The 20,101-nt window shown below is 33.5% G+C and overlaps 2 protein-coding genes across 5 annotated transcripts; one reads left to right on the forward strand and one right to left on the reverse strand.

Moving 5' to 3' along the window:
- The first annotated feature begins 231 nt into the window (after nt 1–231).
- On the forward strand, nt 232–2,612 carry LOC100742724 (mRNA turnover protein 4 homolog). The gene is made up of 4 exons (XM_003493422.4): nt 232–418; nt 544–848; nt 924–1,160; nt 1,231–2,612. Exons 1-4 carry the CDS (start codon nt 391–393, stop codon nt 1,387–1,389), a joined length of 729 nt encoding a protein of 242 aa, XP_003493470.1. The 5' UTR covers nt 232–390; the 3' UTR covers nt 1,390–2,612.
- Nucleotides 2,613–3,216: 604 nt separating this feature from the next.
- Nucleotides 3,217–15,283, reverse strand: LOC100742842 (phosphatidate phosphatase LPIN3). 4 transcript variants are annotated; one of them, XM_012391613.3, is made up of 12 exons: nt 15,136–15,283; nt 14,947–15,072; nt 10,961–11,875; nt 9,726–10,718; nt 9,516–9,649; nt 9,100–9,311; nt 8,732–8,911; nt 8,136–8,669; nt 7,721–8,049; nt 7,071–7,574; nt 6,869–6,972; nt 4,883–5,033 (listed from the first exon to the last, which is right to left on the reverse strand). In XM_012391613.3, exons 3-12 carry the CDS (start codon nt 11,147–11,149, stop codon nt 4,883–4,885), a joined length of 3,330 nt encoding a protein of 1,109 aa, XP_012247036.1. In that variant the 5' UTR covers nt 11,150–11,875; nt 14,947–15,072; nt 15,136–15,283. The 4 variants fall into 4 exon arrangements, 3 of the variants coding, with proteins under 3 accessions (XP_033179542.1, XP_012247035.1, XP_012247036.1); XR_001102670.3 differs by adding an exon at nt 5,915–6,435 and having other exon boundaries at nt 4,896–5,033; nt 14,947–15,281; XM_033323651.1 differs by having other exon boundaries at nt 3,217–5,033; nt 9,100–9,296; nt 14,947–15,281.
- Nucleotides 15,284–20,101: the final 4,818 nt, after the last annotated feature.

Here is a 20,101-nt window from a genome sequence, read left to right on the forward strand (position 1 = left end):
GCTATTCGTATGCTTCCTTTAAAATTCTGTTCTAATATATACATACGTAGGTACACATTTTCAATTGATTAAATTGTATGCATTTACATTAGCATGATATTACCGAATCAAGAACAGTTTGACATTCTTCTTTACATTTCAAACAATCGGTTACAATCGTTGTTTCAATTAATTTAAAAGTTGTACAATTTTTCTTTTTGCTTGACATATTTGTTTAAAGTTTGAATAATGTAAAAAACTCTATTGGAACTCGCACCCCCTACGTTTATGCGCCATTTTCTTCAAATACACGTACATTTACCGTAAAGAAAGTTCCTGGTTCGCTAAAGTGCTTCGTCGTTCTATAGACCTATCGTTATCAGTGATTTTTAAAATATCTTTGGAAAAAAGATGCCCAAGTCGAAAAGAGATAAGAAAAGTAACGTTACACTATATTATTCGATAGCTTTTATTTACTGTTTTATTACGAATGTATAATTTTCCCAGACTAACCTAAAAATGCCTCACGTGTCTCCGAGTAATTGATAAATTTGTATTTCACAGTATCTCTTACGAAAACAAATAAGAAAGGCCTTGCTTTGAAACAACAAATCGTGGAGGATGTTAGAAGTTGCGTTGAGAAATATGACAGGATATTTCTCCTATCCGTACATAATATGCGCAATAACAAACTTAAAGATTTACGATCGGAATGGAAAGACAGTCGGTTTTTTTTTGGTAAAAACAAGGTGATAGCGCTAGCTTTCGGTAAATTACCGGAAACCGAGGCTGCGGAAGGTCTTCATAAATTATCATTAGCATTAAGAGGACAATGCGGTCTGCTATTTACAAACAGGAGTAAGAAAGAGGTATATATTTCTCTATTAAAATATTAATTGTTGACACGTAGAAAGTTTGTATCTATTTGTTTGTATCTTGTTAAGGTATTGAAATGGATGGAAGAATATGAAGAAATAGATTATGCTAGATCTGGATTTGTTGCTCAAGAAACTATAGTGTTACGTGAAGGGCCAATGCCAGAGTTTTCACATAGTATAGAACCTCATTTCAGACAATTGGGAATGCCCACAGCTTTACAGAAGGGTGTGGTAACATTAATCAAGGACTACATTGTATGTAAAGAAGGTCAAACGTTAAATCCAGAACAAGCGAGGATTTTGGTAAAGATGTTTTTCTATATTTCATGTTACATCTTAAATACAATGAAATAATCGTTTGTTCCTGTTGCAGAAATTACTTGATAAACCATTGGCTACCTTTAAATTTATACCATTAGGTATATTTTCCAAGAAACATGGATATAAAGAACTTATATCTCAACATGATGTTAAAGAAAATATGGAAGAACAAATGGACATAGAGGAAACAGAAAATATTGATAATACATGAGATAGATACAACAGACAAATTTATATATGTAGGTGTTTTCTTCTACCTCCCTTCCTTCCACACATTTACTCATTTGCATGCACACATACACGTACACACAACGATATAGAATTTTACTTTTCAACTTACACATTTTGTTAAAAGAAAAAAAGAAAGAAAAAAAAAAGAAACATATGAACATACCAATTAGACATTTCTGAAACAACTGATGTAAAATAGACATTAACATATTTTTAAAACCTCAAAATTATGAAATCTCCTTTTAACTATTGTCTGTTTATTTAAATCATTTAATGAAACAAAATGATGATGCTACCTCTATATTTTTCTATATTTTGGATTGTTGGAATTGTATGGGTAAATCATAAAATCGTTATGTTAGCCTATGACATGGATATCAAAAAACAACAAAATTTGAATTTAATTTATCTTTAATTGTCTACCTATATAGACGATTTATTATTGGTGCTCCGAGAATCCTTGTAATAATAATCGTAAGATGACTTTTAATGTAAATTCTGATACTAGAAGTAGTACGATATCGATCGATTCTTCGGATGTATCTGACAATGATGAATTTTTGAAACATAATAGAAAGGGATTAAAATATGAGGTGTATATTAACAAATTCAAATATTAAATTTAAAAAAATTTATGTACTAATATTTATAGTATTACGGCTAATTAAGTTGATTCGTTATGTATTTCATTATTGATTACAGACTAAAACGCGTTGGCCAAGCAGAACTTCGATAAATGAAATGTAATGTGGACATGCAGAATTTCTATCATTGACGACGTCCTTCCATTAATGTAATTTGGCTGTGAAAAGAATAAACCTATAAAACTTGAACTATTTAACAAAACGATTAGTTTTTTATTACTTTGTTATTTATTTATTTTAAAAGCTACAAGATATATATCATTGTTACATATGTATTTATGTTTAGTTGCAGAATACTGAGCAATATCAAATAAATTACATGGGAACTTTGAAATTACATAATACGAGACACATCACAAAACATGTGACAAAATCTACTGAATTTTATAACCTATTTGAAAGAATTAGATCATTATGTGATGATATTATATTAACTATAACGATAAAAATAACGTAATATGCAAATATATAGCAACATACATTAATATGGCATATTCTATAAAACAAGATATTTTATCCAATGAGTAGCAGTATCCTATAAAATTTTATTCATTACGTAGAAACAGGATCTAGTGTAAAATTGCTTTTATTTTATAAGTATTCGCGTCTAGTTAAGCAATATTCATATTAGTTGCAGGAATAAGCATTCGAAATTTAATTTTGTAATTAAATTATTGCTAGGGAATGCTTTTAATAACTAATAATTTATGTATATTCATTGAGTATGAATTCAAACATAACTTCTAACTTTTTTTATGTTTATTATAAATATTATGTAATACCTATGAGACATTATGTATATTTGATATTATGTATATTTATGACAAAAAACATACACACAAGTAATGATAAAATAAAATTGATAGAAAATCATAAATTTAAAATAAAATTTAAATTTATTTGTACTCTCTAAAAGTAAATAAGCTCAAGAGAAGCAATAAAATAATACCAAAAATTAAATACATTTGATTTCGTATATATATATATATCATACCAAAATAATAACATAGTAACAAAATAGTAATAATAATAAACTTAATAACAATCAATATACATTGCTTTGCTATTACAAAGTGATAGCAAACTTATGATAAAGACTTGTAAATGGTACAGAAAAAATATTGTCATTTCCTGTATTACATTTTTCTTATAGTTCATTCTCCTTTTTTCGTGTTTCCTTCCTTTTTTTTCTGAGGAATAGTTCATAATCAACCAGGAAATGTTTTTGCGTTAAACTAAATGTCATTAAAATACAATACTGCACCGTCAAGTAATTTGCATCTACTAGCACTATCATTGTGTGGTTAGCGTCAGGATATCGATCTTCTTTACTATAACTGTTTCAAATAATATATATCTAACATCATATTCTAATAGTACACATTTAAAATACGAAATATATTCTAAACTGAAAATATTTTCGGTTCTATTTTCTTTGGTGGAACGCAATTATATTCTTGCATGTTACTGACAATAGTTAAGAAATATTAAGATCATCACTTTCTCTCATGTTATTATGGTACTTTCATTAACAGAAAACGGCAATCTATACTACTTTACTAACATCCTTTATACTTAACTATCTTTAGATGATACGTTTTGAAAGACATAGGCATAGAATATGTTACTATCAAGAAAAGAAGAAAAGAAGAAAAAGAACAAAATTTCAACAACACGTTTACGTTATAAAATAGAACTTGTACATAGTTTGAAGAAACAATAACTTCGTATATGAAACTATATAGAAACATCAGATAGAAACATTTCTCATTGTTAGTGCAAATAACGAATTCACTTTTATACACTGTTATCGTCCTGACCCCGTTAGTAAGTTGTTCGAATTATATCACAATACACAAATGATTACGTTCTAGAATATGGCAATTTCACAGCACATTAATTTAACAGAGATCTCATATAAAAATAAATAAGAATTAATTTAACGAAATGTTCGATAAATATATTAGCTGAAGTAATATATAAATATCTAAATAATATTATAATACACTAGATTTTTATATGCTAGAATAGTTACGGTTAAACGTTTCTAAAAGTCAGAAATTTTTTGTGAAATTAAACGAGATGTATATTGGAAAAAATAGTAGTAGTGGTACGAATTACGTTATACTGTTTTCTGTTAATAATAAACGGAACTTTCTAGCATGACGTTTTTTATATAAACGCATTAATAAATCATTTTATACACAGGTTTATCACCATATCGAAATTACTCATCGGTATCATAAATGTTTTCAACTATCGACCAGCAACATAATGTATATTTAGTGGAATAATCTACGGATTATCTGAAGCACAGCGTGTAAGCGATCTGCTTTGAACTCTTCTTGAAGCGTATTATGACGTGATGAGTCCTTTAATTATGTATATTGAAGCACTCGTATCGTGCTCTCTAAATGATAATTTTGCTATAAATTATATTGAAAACTAATTTAATGTCTTTGATAACTGACAACATAGTCCTATTACACTATGAGAATTGGAATGTGTTTAAATTCAATTGTAAAAGACAGATTACCTTTCTTACACACTGATCCACGTATCATTTATAAATGACGATAAATTACTTTTATACGTATTTAGTGTTCCTTAGAATCTTGCGTTCGACAAACAAAACATGACTACTAAAGCCTACATCACGGTGTAAATCTACTTCCGAGTCTCATCTATTTGAAAGTCAAGAATCACTACGTCTGAATATGTCCTATACCATATGAAATATAAAAGATGATTAATAGAATTGATTATTATCAAATTACAAATAAAATGTATCCATTTCTTCTGCAGAGTAAATATGTAAAATATTTTCACTTAGGTAATTTGTTTTTGAGCGTAAAGTTCTTCAAGCGATGGTACTTCTGGTATTGGGTCTCGCCAATATGCGAAATTACTAAATTCATCTGCAGCCTCTTCTCGCCATGCTGGGAAAAGATGGTCAACAATAAAGCTCATGTTTGAATATCTGAAAAAATAATATGAACAAATTAAATGTATCGGGTTTATCATAATACTATTATAATACTATTCTGCATATTTGCTAAAAAAACATTGGAAAACATAAAATCTGGGGTAAACGTCAAATGCATCGTTCCATTATAGGAAATAAGCTACTATATGTATCGCATTATTATACATATGCATATAATGAACAAAATTCTGCCGAAACAATTCCATTTCGTCGTGACCCTAATAATAGTTTCATCTTAGCATAAATATACATATGTATATGTGTATGTACATATATATTAGAATGGCGCTATACTTAGAAATCGAAAATTAATTTAAGCTTGCTGCTAAGGAAGAACATATGTAGTATGTTTGCAAGTATTTATATGAACTGCTTGATCAATTGATCAAAGATCTTTCTAAACAATAGCTCTTATGGATATTTTTATTTTAGTTTTCGAAATTAAAAAGCTTGAAGCTATATGATTAAATTCAGTAATGCAGAAACAATTCTTCTTTATCACTCGCTTGTAATGTTAATGAAAAAGCCTAATGTATCGACACAGTTGTCGCGCACAGTTGTATCTACACAGAACTTTGTCGTACATATGAGTAATATGTTCGAAGTACTTGGTTGAATGTTCGTGCATAAACAAAAAGAAAGTAAAAACTAGTTTACCATACACACACTGATAATACATTTAGGATTTTTATTTCGTAAAAGCTTTACGCGCATAAAACATGATTATCGTATATGATTCAAGAGAAAATTATTAATTTCAGTGAAAGTTTCATCTCATCTGTGTAACATTTAAGGTGATGAATCTACATTAAGGCAGCTGTGGATGAATGAAAATGGAAATGATAAGAAGCAATCATGTAAGAACCAGTGCTTACCCTATAAGAATCATAAGAAGATAGGTAGGAGTTCTTGCACAACCAAATACCTCAAAGCATACTAGCAATGTCAAACTAAAGAAATAAGTTAAATTTCTACTTTTAAGAGAAAATAAATAAAATAAAAAAAAAAGAAATTGCCATTGGAAAAATTTAACTGCGCTTCAACAATTTGTGGTATACATCATTATGAAAGATATATATATAACTATTATATTGAGATGTATTGTGTTATATGTAAAATATATCTTGATTCACTATAATATGAAATTTCTATGAGACTGCAAATATCACTATATTTTCTGAGGAAATCCCGAGTATAGAATAATATTCCTATTACGAGGTAGCAAATCTATATGCATTTAAAAAAAGGACCAATGGCACAAATATATTGTTTTGTATAGACCATTATCAATGGGATTAGTAGAAAAAAACAGCTACGGTTGTGCCGCCATCAGTAGGTGTTTCACATGGGCAGTGGCGGGAACAACTCATTGACGATATCGCACTGACATGCGTAACTGCAATCATAGAAATATCCGACCTATCAATATCTCTTTCTCAATAACAAATTTTCCTTTTCTGTAAAATATCTTCTCTTTTTCTTACTAACTGGATGAAATACAAATATCAAATATTTTCCATATCAAAATTATGAATAATGCTATTTAACAAATTAATCTTTATTCATTTAGGAAAAGCCTAGCGTACATACGCAATTCCTAAAAGCAATGTATGAAGATGCAACATAATATACGCATTTGTCTTTAGAATAACATGTTCAAATTATTTTGCAATTTTGTATAAAAAAAAACATAAAAATATTAATTAAATACTAATACGCTAATAAACTGATTAAAGGATTGATTACATTGAGCACTACATTAGCGTGTCTGTTTAACTACTAATACAATAATGAAAGAATATAAATTGGCAGAAAAGGCAAATACTTACGAAGATTGGAATGTTTGCGTCAATTCGTGTTTTAATTCACCTCTATGGTTTATAGTAAATATACGCATAGTTGGAATTCCTACAGCTCGATACGCCCAAACGTCCTAGAAAAAAAAAAAACAATCAAAATACAAGATATATACTATGTAATAATTCAGTAAAATATTTTGGGAAGCTATTGTAAATTAAAAGAAATATTTACATTAATTCGATTTCCGTAACCAGCATAAAATGGTTTTGAACCTTCTGGGAATAAAGCTTGAATATCACTAAGACAGGATATCTTAAATTCTTCAGGTTTTCTCTCTATAACTTCACGATGGAATGCTGAAATTAAGCTCGTTGGATTTAAAAGCAATGGCCCTTCAGGGAGTGATAAATCTCCCTGTCTAATGCTTTTCAAATATTCTCTCGTAACTTTGGCTTGTCCGATGGCCCTTGCAGAAAGATACAGCAATTTATAACCATTATTTTTGATTTTTGTAAATAACTGAGCAACACCAGATTGAGCCCAATCTTTGCCAACAATTGGCAGAATATGGCCTAATACATCAGATTTTGTAATAGTTCCATCTATATCAGAGATAACAATTTTATCGTCCCATCTCCACTTGTAAATATGACATTTACAACGTGTTGTGCCCTGATAAGCTGTAGTTACACTAAAAACTACTTCATTAGCTCCGTCTTTCAAATTAAGACTTGCCTGTAACAAGATAACAAACTCAGGATAAATACACACACGCGCGCGCGCGCGCGCGCACACACACACACACACACACACACACACAGAAAGTATAAGAATTCAAAAATTTTATCTGTGTTAGAATGTTGTAAAAATCTTTTACATACTATCTGTGCTGATGACAATCTCAAAGTTTTACGATATTTTTCAGTAGATTCATAATACGATCTTCTCTCTTTAGGTATTTTGACTCCTTGTGATTGGTTTTGATTACTATCAGAATCTTCACTACCACTATAACCTTCACCCTCTCTGTCGCGATTTTTCTCAATCTTGGCGATGTCTTTCGTTAATTTTGCAGATTGTTCTACCGTTTCCGTCACCGTCGTTATAGAATCTGCATTCTGGTCAATCTTTAATTCCCTATTTGCAGTTTCATCAACTGGAGTATTTTCTTTGGTTTCCATCTGTTCCGATTGTACAACGACTCCATCAGCTACAATACGCAAGAGAAGATAATTTAGATTATTTTACATATTACTTGAAAAATGATGAATAAAATTAAAAGGGAAACCATCTTACTTTGACTAAGATCTTGAGACTTTTTGGTTGGTTGTGTAGAACGTCTCCATGAAAACCACGAACTATAACCACTACGGCTTTCGGGTTTGTCACTGCTTTCTTGTTTTTTCTCTTCATGCATTGGTAACGACATACATTGAGCATATAAATTTTCTATTGTACTTTGTGGTAAATGTCTTTGGAATACAGCGTAAGTCATTACAATCGGGCAAGCGGCCGCCCAATTATAGAATTTTCCATTAATTTTTACAACTAAATTTGGATTTTCATATAATTTTGGATCTGAACAGATATCTTCGAAATGGAGCAAATTTTGATGGAAAACTTCTTTGGATGGGCCAGTTTCAGAATCTAAACCACCGCATAAGGATAAACTAATATTCATATTGCCGTCAAATATAGAATGTTTTGGTTCCTCAAAGTCACTATCCAATGACTTTGGTCCACCGATAGCTCCTTCAACGCTGTTAGGGCTTTGTGGCAAGCTTGGTCCATTGCCTGACTCTGTATCTTCTTCGTCTACTCCTTTCCCATCTACAAACATGATATTAGAGTAATTACACATTTTATACAATTTATCAAAACAAATTATTTACTTTTAACTGCTGCTTGGCCTCTGTGAGAGGAAGGAAAATAGAGAGCTGCAACTTCCGGGTCCAGTTCGTCAGCGTTAAGATCACTAAGATAAATCCCTTCTGATTCTGGATTACGTCTTACACGAGAAGTTTTCCGCATAAACGACAACATACCACTGAGCATAGATCGGTGCGCTTCCACTGTTATTGAAACAATAGTTAATTAGTCTAAAGTATATAAAATTATATTTATATATAAAGACACGTTTTAAAAGATGATACCAATCTATTAACTGATCAAGCAAAATAATATTTTATACTTTTTATTTTTACGATTTTTATCTTTACGTTTCGATAATTTTTGTCTTTTGTCTGTCAATTGTACTAACTACTATTCGGTTGATTAACGGCATTTGATGAACTCAATGAACTTCTGTGAGGTGCGTGTGTGGATTCTGGAGGCAAACTGGGCAATTCACCCCATCTCCAACTCTGTTGATGACTTTTATCTTCCTCTCTTTCAGCACCTTCTTGCGTTATTTTACGCATTTCAAACTCTGTGTCAGATTGAACAGGTGAACATGGCCTGGAATCCTGATTCCTATTAAATATGATGATAATAAAAGGGTAAACAAATTAATTTTACATGTAAATAATCATTATACATACACCTTTCTCATAACTTCTATAATATTATATATAATTATATATACATATATGTACAATCATACATAACTTTAACATTTATACATACTCATAGGCACAATAATACAATAATACACAATCTATTCAATGGCAAACTTACTTTGTAATTTCAGTATCACTGAAGAAATGGAAATCTGTTTCAGGACGTTTATCTGTTGTTTCCTGAGATGAAACTATAGGTTCATCTTTTCTCCCCAATTCTACAGCTGGATTTGAATCCTTCAATATCTTTAACTGATACACATATCGAAATAAGCAATACTAGATCAATAGATGAATAATTAATATGAAATGCAACTATTAAACTTACAGATTCGGTAAGAATTTCATCCGGAATGGACGCGTCGTTCTCGCTTATTTCCGTCTGGCTACTGCTGCCATTGCTAGTCTTTCTCTGAGATCCTTTTTTTTTCAAAATGCTTTTCCTCTTCCGTTTCTTCTTACTTGCATTGGTATTGCTTTTGTTTTCTTCGACACTCGCGTCCTTTGAATTTTTTTTACTCATGGACACGTTCGATTCGTCACTCGATTTTTCTCTACTGCCGCTACTTTGCACATCCTCCGTAATTGGTCTAAAATCATTCTTCACAACGCTAATTTTACGAATTCTTTCAGACGAAGTTACAGCTACAAAAGATTTAGGTGTGGACGCAGTTGTACACGTTTCATCATCATTAATACCATCCATATTAAAAATTTCTTCCTCGCCTTTTAAAGAATCTCGTGTTTCTTCTTTTTCTTCCTTCCAGTCGCTTAATAGAGCTTTCTCAAATTTTTGTCTCTGTTCTATAGGGAGTTCTGGAAAATTTTCTTTGAACAATCTTTCTTTATCTTCGTTTTTTAGAGCAGAATACTGTTTGCAAATTAGTTGTTGCTTTTGGACTGTAGAGATATCACCAAAATTATCCTTCAATATTTCTTCCCTCTCTTCTGAAGTTAAAGCAGCAATTTGGAGCCATTTTGCACGGTGTTCCAATGGAAGATCAGAGAATTGTTCGATTAAGAATTTTTCTCTTTCATCCGGAGGCAAAGCTGACATTTGCTCCCATTTCTCTCTTTCAGTAGACAAGATAGATTCTATAAGGATTTTATCCGTTTGCTCTGGAGGAAGATCAGAAAGAATATTAAATCTAGATGATGGGAAACAATTGTCTTCAGGGATAGGGGAACAAGCCAAATGAGGTGGAATTTCAGCGTCAGTCGGTGAACCATGAGAACTAACTTCCTCAACAAAAAAAGCTTCTCCAGAATCTCCTAATTTCATATGGATTTGTCTAGGTTCTCCATCTATTTCTATATCCACCTGTTAAGAGAATATGAAAAATAAATTATTTTTCCTCTGTGTTTGCTCCTACGTATCCTGAGCATTTCAATTGGCAAATAAAATTTATAAAAACTACTCAGTATTATTGAAAACACTACAAAGGTAAGATTTGAATATATAACAAACAAAATACGAGACACGATATTATAACAAAGATTTCAGAAGTTTCGAAAAAATTATATACATGAGATAAAAACGATAAAAAACTATGAGAAGCTTACTATTTTTTCTCTGGAACGAAGTACTCCGAGCTTTCCAAAGCGAACGTGAAAAGGTGAGCAAGTAAACGATCCATCCGGTTGTTCAACAACGATGACATCGATAGCACCGGTCAGCGTTGCTGCATTGATCTCATTGTAGAAAACGCGAAAGTTACTTATGAACTTGCCAATGTAGTTCATACTGTACATTGTACACTAACGTATAGTCTCAAACCACTCTAAAAATGTATTTCCGTTAGGATATTTCACCGCGTTGCAGTGATGCGTGCGTGACAAGATACAGGAAAGTTGCCGCGACACTGAACACCCGTATTTGTTTAAAGGTCTTTCGAGAAGAAAGACATCGTGTCTGGAAATATCGGATTTGAAGGGTGACTTAACCACATCGAGACATTGTTTTTCGATGGCAACCGTAAAACTGAGAAAATTCGTTGTTTCTTGCTCGAGCGAATCGAAAACTGCAACTGAATTGCCTTTCAATTAAATGACGCGATTTTTAACGACTCACACAATACAACCGTCACTGTTACGAGTTACAAGACAGTCGAGAACTGTCAAAAATTTGTAACCGGGCAAATACTTCGATTACAAATTTACGATCAATTTATCGTGGAAGTTGCGCATCGAAATTAACGATTTGACGAATACACGTTGAAAATTACAAAAGAACTGTGTCTATTCAACAGAATACACTTTCGTAATTCGGCTAAAACTTGAATTCTTTGTTCTTGAGAATACTTCGGTAAGAAATTCAGCCGACTACCAGCAGACGGTAGCCCAAATTGACGTTAGAACAGATCACGTGTTCAGACCTGGCCAATCCAGGTTCCGATACACGTCGGTCAATAAGACTCAACGTCACGTGACCTCCTGGGAATCACGATGTACCGCGTCCTTTAAATGCTCTTACTAGATCTGAAAGCACAAAGACACAACATACGATTACCAATTTAATTATATCTAGGTACGTTCTCTTTGAATTAAGTTTTGAAGGAAACTAGCGTAGCGTTACGTTTATTTTCGTCGAATTGGTTTATCGTTACCCTTGAAACATTGATCGTCGAAGCTTTGTTAAGTATTGATTATACGTTTTTATTGAAACAATGAGAGTATTTTAAACGTTGAACTTTGCTCTAATAAAAATTTGCGATATACGTGTAAATTTAACATTTTAACGCATATATACTAGTCATTTTGCGTAACATTGTTAAGTAAGATTGCATTATGTTTTAAACGTGGTTAGATGATCTCGAAAAGTGAATGTAATAATCGAACATCGGTTTAGCCGAGATCCTCCAACCATTCAATCATTCGATCTGTTGGAAAATTACTGATTTTCTCTTGTTGTTGTTGTTCTTCTTCCTAGGAACTTTTGCAATTAGATTGCTTTCATATACCGTTTTGTTTTAGAAATGGCACGTAAGAACTTTGTATTTTGATCGTTCAGCTTTTATCGCTACAGATCCATATATGATAATCTCTTGCATAATCAAATCTCCATTTGCCACTATCATTTGAAAACGTTTGCTAAATATCAGCAATTCGTAATTGGACAAATTTCAAGAAATTCGATATTCTACCGAATGCTAATAATATAACACATATTCTTCCGAAATTGTTAGAGATTTCCCCGCGTGACGTCTCTCTCATCACCTGTCTCATTGACATTCAAATGTCGCAGATAAATATTGTTAACGGTTAATACTACACACAGATTACACTAAAGCAGAATGTATAACAGAATGCAATACTCTGAATATGCCCGGTTATGACCCCGTACAGACGAACGATTTTTATTCACGTGATATTGCTGCGACCATATGTCTGTCTCCGTTGTTCTTAACCGAGGAAACAGTTAGTGGATATGTCGCTCGTTTGCGTCGGGCCTAAAGTGTTAAAGAAAGAAGCAACAGCAGCAACTGTTTCCAACACAAAATAATCTTGCCCTTTGTGTAAATCATTCTGACGAACAATTTTCTCGAACGTACATTGCAACTTGGTTAAGTTCACGGTCGGGAATCACGAGCTAGTGGCTACATATTCGCGTTACATCTGATACATTTACGAGTTCCTTGGCATTCGGCGACTCGCCAAAATCGAAAGACGTTCGAGTCAAAGCGAAACACATTCTTTCAGAGTATTTATCGTTTCTCACTCGTTCGTTACTGTGGAGCTGTACTAGTCAGCCTCTCTTCTTTTTTTATCTACGATATTCTTTTCTTACTTTCTTTCTTTTACCCTTTTCTCATCTTTCTGTGTTTCTCTTTTTATAGTGTCTAATCGCGTGACTTTCAAGCTGCGTTTTCAAGAATGATACTATTCTAGTTATTCTGGTTCGCAACTTATCTGAATGGCAGGCTTGTGTAACCGCGTGGCTCCATCGAAAGTAATCATGAAAACAAGCGAAACGAAAAATAAAACAAGAAAAAACAACGGGTGAGGATTTACGATCACCATGCTACACATACGCGCAATTTCAGCTCACTACGGTGACACACACATTTACGCGATATCAGTTTTTTTAAATATGGTGTAGAAGTAACGAACGAAAGCACAGCGTTGGCAAATGCAATTATTTTATCCCTTTCACAATTCCGATCGCTGATTCAAATTTCCAAAAAAAAAAAAAAAAAAAAAAAGGAGAATCGTCGACTTCGAAATGAAAAGTTCCAAACACATGGAAGCGTAATTAGATTTCGTAATTATCGTGAAACTTTTTCTTCGGAAAAATAGATGACTCACCGTTGTTTGTCTATCTATTCTATTCTTACATTTTTACTTTCTCAGGTAAGACTTTTCGAAATGATTAATCGAAGGTCGATTCGACAATGACTTGCTCGTTCCTGAAGGTTTTTACCGGAAATAACTTTAATCAACTTTAATGGATTTCACGCGTTAAGGCTGCGGAAATGCGTGTTGTTTCACTCGAAATCTCTCTCCTTCTCTCCAGTTTTCTCGGAACTATAATTATGTTACTGTCACGTCGCGATCGATATACACGCGACAGACACGTCTACGCGAACCTAATTTTGGACTAGTGGCTTCTTTTCTATTCGTTGCTCTCCTCCTCTTTGATCTCACCTTTCTATTCTTCCTGTTTCCCATTAAATAAACCAAAGGAGCAATAGAATGCAGGCAACGGTAGACGATAACAGTAGACTGGCATTGCTATGGCAAACGATTAAAATTTCGAAGATAAAATATCGGAATCTCCTGCCTCTATGTTTGGTCTCTACCTAATTTATTGCCCATTCTTCGACACTATGCTTTATGTATGAAACAAGAATTTTTCTTTTCAAGCCGATCATTGGCGACATACTTTTTGCGTCTTCTTATCGAAGTCTCTAACTCCGTCCCGAAAAATTCGAACGGAAGAGAACGATCAAAATAAAAGAAAAATGATTCGAAGGAAAACTGTAGCAAGGCTACAACGCGTCTCGCAAGACGAGAAGCACACGCTTTAAACCTTGAGCTTTGATCATTCTACCGCTTTCGACAAAAATAAGCACGATCGAACCTGAGAAAATACGTGTGACAAGTTCGAAGAAACCAGTGCCAAATGACAAAAGCGAAGATAGACAGCTGAATTATGCAATTAGCTTTCCTTCCTCCTTAGCTGCCATTTGTAAACCAGCATTCGCTTTTTGCGAACATTGGTAGCTCGAGATACCAACGATCTTTAAATGTCGACAAAAATTGTACATATTATGCTTCGTGTTATTATATTTCTTATCACGTAGCGTATCCACGCACAATTCTACACAGCCGAGCGTCTCGTTTCATTCATACATAACTACATACATACATATATACATGCATATGTATACACTCTACTACGTATAGTCTTTCGCACGGCCATTTCACGGTCAGGAAAATATTAGAAAGGAAACTATCGTATCAAATTAAATGGAAATAATAATTTTTTGTTGCAATCGTTAAGATAGGGATATATCTCGTTCACAGTATGTCCTTTTCCTTTCACTTACCTATTCGAAAATACGATCCGTGATTTCGTTGTCGTGGTAGAAAGCTTGAGAAATTCGCCAAGTGTGGTACACTCGTCGTGATCGTGTACTTTGTACTACCAAACGTTGAAAACACTTTGAAAAAGTCTGTGTAAGGAAGAATCGCGTTGATAACGGTCCCAACGTAGTATTCGATTTCTTCCAACTTACCCTATCGTATTAGCACGTGCATACTTTCGAAAATTATTGGAAAAATAAAGGAAACTGGCTTTACTGACGCAAGAAAAACAAAGTGTAAACTACTTCACGCGAGCATTCGAGTCAAACTGAGTCAGCGACCGGAGAATCTTGACTCTCGATACTGCGCTTACGTTCTATCATGACCACGCGCGATCGCTTGGCGAATATATGTATATACACCGTGCCGCTCGTACTACATCACATACATATGCGCATGTACAAATGTATGTCGTAAACACGCACACACGTGCCCATAGCATGCTGAACGCAGCCGTGGGTAACGTAAACACAATCCTTGTCAAGGCAGAGAAAACACGCGAGACTCGTGTTTTCGCCACTGAAAAACTTCTGATTGGTCGTCGATGCTCGGATCAACAGTCGAGCCTTCTTTTGCCTTCGTAGGAGAGTGGAAGGAAACAAAACACATCGTTCGATTGTTGACCTAAATTCTCTGTGCTCCTACATTTGCGTAATCAACTACACCATCTCATCGCGTTGCGTTTCCTCGCGACGATGCTAAAATATATGCGTTGATAGAAAGATCATTTTTTTGTCTTTCGTCGATGCCTCCGATCAAATTTTTCTCACCCTTAACCTCTTCTGAATTCATCGGAAATTTACATAAAAAATCATTTGTTCTTTTCAAAAGTGCGAGTAGACTCTGTTCCCACATGTATTCATATGTATATCTACGCATTTCACTGCATGTTGCTGACAATAATTCCTACAGCGTCGATCAGATTGCGTTAAGGTGAGTAACCTTGTTCGGAATCAATCGCTGGGATAATACTAGAAACAAACTATGCGATATGAATGTATACATGTGTGTATATATATACACGTATGTAGTTATATATGTATGTATATGCATATACGTATGTAGTTACATACTATCGAAGAAACGAGCGGCGAATGAACAACAAGAAACAAAAAGCAAGTAGGAAGATATCGCGTTAGTACGAAGACCGAAAAAAACAACCTTGATTGGCAAACAACAATCCTTCGAAAGAGAGAATGGGCTGTGGTTGTTTACGTAATATTGCGCAATATTATTGTTCGTTCGGTTATTTACCATCTAGCGCGGTTATAGTTGGCTCGATGCACGACACGTGTATGATCGCGCAAAGTTGTACTGAAAAACAAATCAATTTCGCAATCAAACGACAATACACCAAATGACTATAACGCTTAACGTTCACTAATCCGAACTTTTCTATTGGTTTACCCAGTATTCCTGGTAACAACTACTGCATATTGTATGTATTGTATTGTATAAGGAGTAGGTTAGAGAACAATTGTATGGACGATGACGACAAATAAAGCTTAATGATGTAAAACATCAAGAAAATAATGTTCATTGTATATAGGCTAAACGAATCGAACAAAATCAGCATGAAACGCGCTTTTGTAAGATTACGTGTTTTTAACAACGACATCGCCTCGTAATCTCTCCTTCGCAATGAAGACGCTGTGAATCGATAACTTTCGAGCTATTGCATAATATCACAACTTAGCTTAATCAGTGTGCGCAAGCGCTTTGCGTATCATGAATTTTTCGTTTGGCAAATGATCGCAACAGATTTCTGAACAAATCCTTTAAAGCTGTTTCAGCATTATTGATCATTGATTATAGATTCTACATGAAATAGTCACTGTCGAGATAACTGTCGAAAATGTTACATTTGTCGAATGTATATACATACATATACCTCTTTGTTATTGTGAACATGCCTATCATCAGTCGCGTATATTCTTGAGCGTTTACTTGTTTGCAAAATACAAATAGGAGCGTAATACGTACAAACCAAATATTTAATTACTTTAATAATTGGATTCCAATTCATTACGCATCACTTTTTTTAATCGTCTGTCTTTTACATCGCAAAGACCGGTACGAAATGTAAAAACTCTTATACTTTTAAGTTTATTTTAAAGAAAGTAAAGAGTAACACTTTCAAACAGAAGATAAAAATACCTCGGTACAGTCTCATGGTATAGTTATTCAAACTATTAAATATATATAATTACAGTTAAAGTTTTAAAGACGTCAAGCAGATCGATGAAAGGTGAATCGGTTGACGCAGTTGGTTCGATACAGACATATGTCATATAAATGCTAAATGTTGATTGATTTCGTGAGGGCACCACATACCAAATGATATTTATTTGCGTCGATAATATCGATGAATCGTTACATTCATCTCGACGTCTCGACTAGGTTCGAGTCCACGCTATTCTTCGAGAATAGATTTTGTTTGTCGAATTCAACCCGATAACGATTTTCTAGAAATTCGTGACTCCCAGATAACAATGCTATTCGAGATTACAAAATGTTTTCTCGTGAAATATATCGATTCGTAACACATCAGGAAAATAACGCTTTCGATAATTTTTCGAAAGTGAACGATGCCGAAGTAAGAATGGAATTAATTTATTCGATTAAAGCAATGTTCTTTTACCGTGGCGTGACAAAATTGTTATTGCTTTATTTGCCAAACAGAAAAAGGAAGAAAAAATTACGGAGAAGAGAAACATTTTACTGTCTTCGATTGGCCAACTATTGCCTTTCGTATCGAAACGTATTGTTGAAAGCTGAATGGATTCATTAACGATCCCGATGTTCGTCAAATTTTTCAGATCGTAGGTATATTTATGTTATTAGTCGTTATTATTTAAAATTATATAGTTTAGAAATTTGATCGTTTTTTCGTTATGCTGCGAATAGAAGCGAATGCTAGATTCTGAAAACAAAATCAAGATCCGAGATCAGCTGTTACGACGATAGCAAAATAAGTACATACCTGCATATTTACACTTCGGAAACTAAACGAAGAAGGAAGAGTTTGGTTACCAGTTTATTTACTTCCCAAAAGATGCCTCTTCCAGCTTCCCACGTATTTACGATATTTCGCAAACTACTTCTTTCGTGTCTCGAAGGGAATTCCGAGAATTCGATCTCGTTCTAATTCGTTCTAAATGAGTATGATTCTGTCTTGTTTCGGAAAATCCAAGAGTCTTTTTGTGCTGGAAAAAAAAAGAGTTTGATAGAAAGAAACTTGCAGATAACGAAGTTTGATCCGATTGAGTAAAGATAATCAGCTCACTTTTTCGTTCCTCGATTCGAGTCAACGACGAATGCAAACTGATTGTAATGTTATTGATCCGATCATATGCAAATATCGACTTACATAGCTCATCGTCGAATCTGAGCCTGCTTTACTCGTAAACAAAGCTCGATTTTCAGGTTAGAAAATATCAACGTTATTGAAATAATATCATATTTTCAATAACAGAGAAAGAGAGTGAGAATGAGAGTTTTTTTTAATGATAAATAAAGGGAAATTCCATGTTCTTTGTAAGATACACTGCGACCATCTTTCTTCGATTCATAATCAGAGATACGCCTTTCGTATCGTGGCACAGTTTTTAGTAAACATGATTATTTCGGTTACAATGATCTTAGAAGTACAATGCATCAGGAGATCACGTATCATAATAGATAGGCAATCTATCGACGTCAATATTCTTATTAAAGACATTCCTTAATCTTCCATTTCAAGTATGCCAGCAATATTTTTTTGTAATATACGTCGTGTATAGGAATGTAGCGAACACTGAAATTGAAAGTCAAATTAACGATTAATTACCTATCTCGCTTCCTAGTTGGCCCGCTTTCGAATCGTAGAATGCGTTTCGCTTTTTTCTAAACGAAACTGAAAGCGACTTGATCTTCCTTTTCATCTTAGAACGTTCAGAAATCTACACAAACAATTTTGAATGACCGAATTTGCAAACTAAAAAGAGGATAAGAAGGGAAAGAAAGAAGGGAAAAAAAGACAAAATGTGTTTTCTCGTCTTGTCTTGTTTTCATGTCCACATCGATATCGTTTATTCCTTTTCTTCGGGTTTATTGCGCAACTTATGAAAAATGAAACGTGCTGGCGCCATTACCGCCGCCATTATACAAAGATAAAAATTGACGCAAATGTTACGTTCAACGACATTTTTGTAATCACAATTAATAACAATATTCTTCTCGATCGGATAAAAGAACGTGTTTTACGATGTCTCAAGCAACGTTCCATTATTTCCATCAACTACTCCTTATTCAACAGCGCGAGGAGATATTACGCAGAGACAAATTCGGTCTACATCGGCATTGACATTAATTTTTATATCATCGAACGTGAGTTTACTTTAAAGAGGTTTCAGTTATAATCGGTAACAAGTGTACAGATTTCGGATCTTTTCTGATAAGCGAAAGACGACAAGATCTTTCTTTCAACTTATCAGCAGCGTCGAAGGTAACGCTATATCGGATAATTTCGTTTTCCGGGTCCGATAGAATTTTTCGTAGGAGGAGTAAAAGTGGTTTGGTGGACCGTTTAACGATATCTGTTACCAACGTCATCGTGATGCTCTTTGTGAAAAATACGTTGGTCGAAAATATCAAAGAACGAGCAGCGACATACATTCGAGGATACTTAATAGATAAGCAAATCTTACCCTTATAACGATAACGAAAGGTTATAACGATAAAGAAAGGTTTCGGAAATACAAATAGTTTACTTTATTTCACACAAAACAGCTATACATATGTCATCTTCGTTTGAATTAGCCATTGTTTTACGAAACAGAGAATATATTTACGCGAATAAACAAGATTTTACAAAATATTACGAATAACGAGTTTAATAAATGATAAGATTAACAAACGATAAGTTTAACTAATAATTAGATTAAAGAATAATAAGTTTAACGAACAATAAGAGGAACGAATAATATGTCTTACGAATAATAAATTTAACGAATAATGAGATTAACGATCGATAGGTTTTACGAATAATGAATTTAATTAACGCTATTAACAATGTTCCGGGTTTCAAACGAATCCACGGTCAACGGGATAACTCTTTACTATGCGTAGAATAATTTT

The sequence above is a fragment of the Bombus impatiens genome, unplaced genomic scaffold, assembly GCF_000188095.3.
Source record: "Bombus impatiens unplaced genomic scaffold, BIMP_2.2 scf_1096, whole genome shotgun sequence".
Lineage (NCBI taxonomy): Eukaryota > Metazoa > Arthropoda > Insecta > Hymenoptera > Apidae > Bombus > Bombus impatiens.

Excerpts from the sequence above, each read along its gene's own strand:
- LOC100742724 (XM_003493422.4), top strand. The coding sequence starts at position 391 with ATGCCCAAGTCGAAAAGAGATAAGAAAA. Across the intron at positions 849-923 it reads CAAACAGGAGTAAGAAAGAG|GTATTGAAATGGATGGAAGA; the intron begins GTATATATTTCT and ends TATCTTGTTAAG. Across the intron at positions 1,161-1,230 it reads CAGAACAAGCGAGGATTTTG|AAATTACTTGATAAACCATT; the intron begins GTAAAGATGTTT and ends TTCCTGTTGCAG.
- LOC100742842 (XM_012391612.3), bottom strand. The coding sequence starts at position 11,149 with ATGTACAGTATGAACTACATTGGCAAGTTCATAAGTAACTTTCGCGTT. Across the intron at positions 9,650-9,725 it reads ATGAAATTCTTACCGAATCT|TTAAAGATATTGAAGGATTC; the intron begins GTAAGTTTAATA and ends TATGTGTATCAG. Across the intron at positions 6,973-7,070 it reads GTTACGGAAATCGAATTAAT|GACGTTTGGGCGTATCGAGC; the intron begins GTAAATATTTCT and ends TTTTTTTTCTAG.